This window comes from Vigna radiata, chromosome 1 (assembly GCF_000741045.1).
Source record: "Vigna radiata var. radiata cultivar VC1973A chromosome 1, Vradiata_ver6, whole genome shotgun sequence".
NCBI classification, from domain to species: Eukaryota; Viridiplantae; Streptophyta; class Magnoliopsida; order Fabales; family Fabaceae; genus Vigna; species Vigna radiata.
Window position 1 is genome coordinate 12,573,542 of NC_028351.1, and position 7,027 is coordinate 12,580,568.

Here is a 7,027-nt window from a genome sequence, read left to right on the forward strand (position 1 = left end):
ATATGTATCTATTGGGATAAACTTAAATTTTAGAGATTTATTATTTTATTAGTTTTGGATATAATAATATTTAGTTTGATTTGATAGAGATAAAATAGAGATGGGTAATTATGATTTTCTATTTATGTAGGTAGAATATTATTTTATGATAGAATAAGCAGATTTTATTTTTGGGTAAGTTGATATTTTATTGTCAGATTTATTATTTGTACTTGGCCCAATGCTCGATTTGTACCTATTTAAAGGTTGACAAAGTTTAATGAAAATAACCCACAATGGATTGAAGAGTAAAATTATTTATGTGGGTCATGTTATGAGTGTGTATAGTGAGATTTTCCCAGCAGTATCAACATACCTACATTAGTAACACATCTCAAAATGTATAAGTTTATTTGATTCCACTTCTCCATTGTTTTACTTTTTTTCTTTTTTTATCTTTTATTAGTATTGCATGAATTTTTCCTTCATATTGCAGGTATAAAAAAATTGAATTATAAGAGTTAGCTTTGAATTCTTTCATCACTCTTCTATCAAAGACTTCAAAATATAATGGATAAGATTGAGGCACTATTGAATCCTAATGCAAAATGTGTGGTATGTACTATTTCCATGTTTATCCTATTGTATGGTATTTTGCACTTATATTATACATCCTTAACTATATTAAGTGTTTTATACACTCATTAACCTTAAATCTACTTATTTTTTTAATTAATTCGAAATTAGTGTTTTAAGATATTACTTTTTTCTCATGATTTTTCAAATTGAATTCTTCATTACAAATGTAAAATACCACTAATTTGTTAGAATTTTTTTATCCCTTTTTAATAGTTTTGTTCTTTTAACTAAAATGTTGTTCTCTTATTTTCAGAAGAGGAAATTTGACCAATATATGAAATGTCATGAAAGTGATGTCCATGGACATATCAATAGAAAGAAACATCGTAATGAAAATGAAATCCTAGATGATAAAATAAAACATTGCAGTAATTATAGTCAATGTTTGGTGTCTGCTACTACTAATAGTACCAAGACATCAATGAAGGAGAAATCAACTTTGAAATTTTCAAAAGCTCTAGAATCATCGCTCAATAGGGATTTTGATAAGTCAAATGAGACTTCACATTATTCATACTTAGAAAATGAAGATATTGAGCTACATCAAACACATAACAAGTCATTATCAGAGGATAATGAAATTCCAAGGCCAGCTATTCCTGTTGGATCTCGTTTTCAAGCTGAAGTTCCTAAGTGGGAAGGCATAGCAAATGTAAATAATGATGATGATTCAAAGTGGCTAGGTGTTCAAGTTTGGCCAATGCCTAATATTAGTGAAAGCTGCACAAAAGGAATTGGGGAAGGTAGGCCTGACTCATGTTACTGTAAAAATTCAGGATCAGATGAATGTGTTAAATTACACATTAAGGAAGCAAGAGAACTTTTGAAATTGGAGATTGGCGTGACATTTTCAAGTTGGAAGTTTGATGAAATGGNAGAAGAATTTTCACAGTCATGGACATTAGAAGAGGATAAGAAATTTGAATCTCTAATGAAATTTAATAAATCTTCAAAGACCAGAAATTTTTGGAAGCTTGCCATGAAGCATTTTTCATCTAAATCATTGAAATGCATGGTAAATTACTACCATAATGTATACATCCCACGATGTTTAAGCATGGAGACTAGATCTTTGCATGAAGTTGACAGAGATAGTGATCAAGATGATAACTTCAATAAAAATGATTCATGGATAGGTATGATTATAATTTGTCTTACAATATTATGGTAACAAATTTTCTATTTTATATATTTTAAGTTCATATATGAGAATAATTATTTTGGTTTGTTGATGGAAAATCCCTTAGCCATGGTCAAGCACTTTCAAGAGAGTGAAAGTCATCCTTGAAGATGGTGTCAACTCTACCTTGAGGACCACCTTGGAGCCATCATGAAGCATGAATTGAAGAGTAGTGTAGGAATTTAGGCCATTGTATTAGGCCATGTAGTGTATGTTTGTTTAAGGCTTGTATTAAGGCCTAAGTAGCATAGGATTTTCCTTAAAGTTAGACATCCAAACCAAGTGGAAAGTGTGTGCCATGTGTCATGCTTCCATTGGAGAGGATTTACTTTTTAAAAGGTAGGCACATGGCACCTTAGGAATGGAGAGTTTTTGCTTTTAGTAGTGGCCACATGACACTCTAGGAATGGAGAGGATTGTGTTTTGTGAGTGGCCACATGTCCTCCCATCATTGGAGGTTAGAAGGCCTCATTTTTGGCCAATGAGAACAAAGGTGGGAGATCATGCTTTTAGGGTTAGAAGGAGACACCCTTGGCCTATAAATAGAGGTGTCTCCACCCTTGTATTTCATCTTTGATTTTGAGTAATGTTATGCTGCCAATTTTTGGCCATTCTACTCATCTTAGATCAAGACTAGAGCAACCCATGAGGCCCCTCTAGTCACCTTCCTCCTTGAGTTGGCCCAACCTTTCTTGGAGCCATCAAATACTACACCACCACCACCACCATATCTCTTAGAGGCTTTGAGCTTCTACACCATTCATACAATAGCTCATCATCCTTGAACCATTTACCACCACATTTTCTCACCATTCATCCAAGGAAACACCCCTCTGTTACATCCTTCTAAACTATGGCCCAACCTAGCTTAAGGAGTTTGTCATCATTTGTCCTTCAATCTTCTTTAGGTTTCATAAATTTAAAAAAAAAAAATAGTAATATTGTTGTCTATTGATGCTACCACATCATATAAATAAATTTATGTTCACACTTGCATTATTAATTTATATGAATATTCCTTAAATTTATTTTATTGTGTACTACATTCTTTTGTCCATAGTATTGAAAGCATATATGCATAATTCTAATTCACAATTATTCAGTGAAATTAAATTATTATAATTTTGGTACATAATTTCTTATTACAGGAAGGAACGAACTTCTTATAACTTCATCCTAGATTTGGGGAAAGCGACCTCTAGGTAGAGAACATATATGGTTTCATCTATGTAAGTCTTATTTAATACACCATATTTTTAAGGGTATGATTTTGGATGAATGTACTATTTATCAACTTTGACAATGTTGTTGACTATTTTTTTTATTTAATGAAAAATGTAATATTAAAAATTTAGTCAGTTTTTAATTATTTTTATATTTCTTTAATTTACTTATTACACATTGATAATTCATATTTTTTTTAATCATAATTAAAATAGTTACTTGTGCCAAATATTGAAAATTATTCAGGTTCAAGTTTTGATGTGGCTTAGTAAGAAACACTTAATCTAAACATTGGTATTAGATTTAAGCTTAAAATGTTTAAATTATTACAATATCTTAAAGTAAAATAAAGTATTTAGTCATGACTTTTAATCAAATAGTAAATCCATTAGTCACAAATTCAATTCTCATAACACATTTGTAAAAGGGAAAGATAAAAAAATATGCTCACTGACATCATTTTGTCGCATAAGTATATGGAATGAAAAATTTACGAATTAGTTTTCTATCTTTATTTTGTGTGAATTCTTGGTTAATCTCATTTTAATTGTTGTTTTCGTATGAATGTTTATTTAAACCCGTTTGTTCGACTATTTTATGGAAATTGACCTTGTATAGTTGGAAACTATCACTACAATAAAAGTTTAGTTTATTGATGAATCATGTTTGTCTATAAATACTAAACTTCATCGATAATATTAATTTTTTGACGATTGAAATTTCATTGATAAATACATTCTCAAAAATAATCACCAATAGATTGTCAATAATTATCAAAAGCCTATTCGTTAATAATTATTGATGACTTATACTCCCATCATTAATTACCGAAAAACTAAGACCATTTGTAATTACAGACGACATCAAATTGTCAGTAGTTACTGAGAGTCACGATCCATCAATAATGACATGACAAAACATGTTACATTATCGACAGATCATGATCGTTGATAATTACTAACGGATCATGATTGCAGGTAATGACATGAAAATGGATTACATTACCAATAGACCAATCTATCGATAAATCCATCGATAAATTCGACAGCAGGTTCATGTGCTGTGGACAACATTTCCTATCCACAACAATGAACCTGCGGATAATACGATCAATACAGACAAATGTCTCAATTCAGACAATTGTTCTAATTTTGAAGTCCTATTTCTTTTGGCGATAACACATTTGTTGTGGTAATCTGACAAATTCCAATGTGTCATCAATGAATTTCATATGTGCTTCCTTACCCACAGTCGTGTGCGCTAGACATGATGACCCAACATCAATTAGAGTTGAGGCATCTGGGGCTCGTAGCATTTGAGGAACCCTTAAAATGTAACAGAGATACCTCCTTGGCTTTACTACACCTTTCCTTTGTCAACACCAAAAGAACCCTTTCTTTACATTACTACAATGTGGAAGTATAAAAATAAATGGCAAAAGACAAATGTACGACTTTGTACTTGCTATGACTCATGTTTGTATTTCAATTTTTAGTTATGACAAAACACAATGGTTCTTCTAATTCAATCGTTGTCATCATTGTTATCATCATCATCGTCATTGTTGTTGAAATTGTCATTGTAATTATTTTCATATTTCTTTAATTTACTTATTACGGATTGATAATTCATATATTTTTAATCATAATTAAAATAGTTAATTGTGCCAAATATTGAAAATAATTCCGATTCAAAATATGGTTTAATAAGAAACACTTAATCTAAATATTGGTATTAGATTTAAGCTTAAAAGCTTGACTATAGGTGGGTAATTGTTGAGAGAGATTACTTGAATTGTATAGAGGTAGAGTGAATTAAGTCAAATCAAATTATGATGTTTAAATTTTTACAATGTAAAAATCATTGTAACATATTCTCAGAATCCGTATATAACCTCTAAAATCTATATATAAAATAGTATTATATACGGATTACATATGACCAAAATTCCGTATATAATAAGAGTGTAGATAAGGTTATATACAGATATATCCATATATAATTTACATATAAATAGTCCGTATATAATTTATATACGGATAATTCGTATATAATATCCATATATAATTATATACAAAAAATTCGTATATAATATCTGTATGTAATTACATACGAAAAAATCTATATACAATTTTATAGATTTAAAAAAAAAATTAAATAATTTCATATTTGCATCCTATAACTAGAAATTTTATATATTTAATAAAAGACAACCAGAACTTTCGAATTAACAATACATTATACAATATATAATAAAATACACAAAAATGTGTATTTAGAAAAGTGAATTCAAATATCTAACAGAATTAAAGTGCAATATGTATTTACACAAAAACAACTTAAGGGTGAAAATTAAGATAAAAGATTGAAATATACAATTGCTTTGACATTATAAAGGTTATGTTACTACTCTTTCTCCAGCTTATCCTTTCGGGTAATGCAACCTTGTAAGAACACAGGCAGACAACTAATTATGAAAATGGCAACTCATGTATTTACTGATAGGATTACTCTAAAGTGAGGTGTACATTGAAGAAAAATAAGTGTAGCTACCACCATTGATTAGAAATTCAACTTAAAACCCGCTCCAAAAACAATCCTAATCATAATCCATTAACTCGATCCCTTTAATTCTGGATTAACATGCATCGAAACCCAATCCTTTTCATCGTTAAGTTATAATTAATTACAAGTAGAGTAAAATAGATCAAACACAATGCATGTATTATTCTACCTGGTTATTGGACAGTGTATGTATTATTCTACCTAGTTATTGGACATGTACAATATAACCCAATTTTAATTCAAAACATGATAACCCAGGCAATCACTTCTTGTTACTGATCATGATAATAAGGTACCAGATTTTCTAAACATTTCCAACCATTCTAACATTTCGTATGATGCATCAGTAATATTCATACAACTTAACCCAATCTCTCTAAATCACCTATTCATAACCATATAACAAAACTTATTCCTTTCTTAAATAACCCTTTCACTTTATTTTCAACTTTATCCATATATTAACTCAATCAAGTCACACTCACAGAACCCGTAACTTTAACTTACACTAAATAAATTCTAATGATTTATAAAACATTAAAGTACATACGCAACAAGACAAATCATTACTCAGTTTCGCAGATACAATTTCCATTTCTTATCCATAAATTAATATTCATTTTTCTAAATTCAAACACCAGTACCCTGTTAATTTACTTCCCTAGTTCCTACATGAATTTTCCCCCTTTATTCCANCTAANACAATATTCCTAAAGAGCACTAANTTCTACTTCATTTCCATACATTCTTCAGTTTCATAAACAGCATCTCAAAATCCCTATTTTATTATTTTTGTATCGAATAGTTGGAATAGAACACTCAACAAAATCTTTCCCAAAATCCCGATTTCACCCCCTTTTTTACCAATTGATACATTGAACCGAACCAAGCATCAACACCCAATTTCCTTTTCCCGAACACACAAATCTATCACATTAAACAAAGCCAGAATAAACATGGAATTACTGGTTTAACCGCATAATCAAATTCTCTACCTTATAACCCTCTGTATCATACAAATTCCCAATTCAATATTAACTATTCAAAACAAATACATATACCCATATCCCCTCCAATTCGTACCTTATCTTTTCCATAACATAGACACAGCTTTAATTCAAATATATATATATATATATCCAACTTTATCCTTCTAAAACATCTTCAAGTTATATACTCATTATTTCAACTCATATCAACCCTCAATTCAATTAGACGGAACATATACAAATTTCCAGATTAAGAATACTCAATTTCAATACTACTAAACCCGAAAGAATTCATACAATAAAGCCAATAAAGCAANATCTTTGGTTACTNTTCCCCTAACCCCTGCATTGTTAACATGCATTGTACAATTTTTCTTAATGAAATATGCAAACATCTAAAATCACAGATTGAGATTCCCTTTAAAGTAATCAAGAAAATTTATCACTGCTC

General features: G+C 29.8%; 1 protein-coding gene across 1 annotated transcript; it reads left to right on the plus strand.

Moving 5' to 3' along the window:
• Positions 1-1,039: 1,039 nt before the first annotated feature.
• LOC106757641 (AT-rich interactive domain-containing protein 1-like) lies at positions 1,040-4,341 on the plus strand. Its single transcript, XM_014640365.1, has 2 exons — positions 1,040-1,754; positions 4,274-4,341. The coding sequence occupies exons 1-2, from the start codon at positions 1,040-1,042 to the stop codon at positions 4,339-4,341; spliced, it is 783 nt and encodes a 260-aa protein (XP_014495851.1).
• Positions 4,342-7,027: the final 2,686 nt, after the last annotated feature.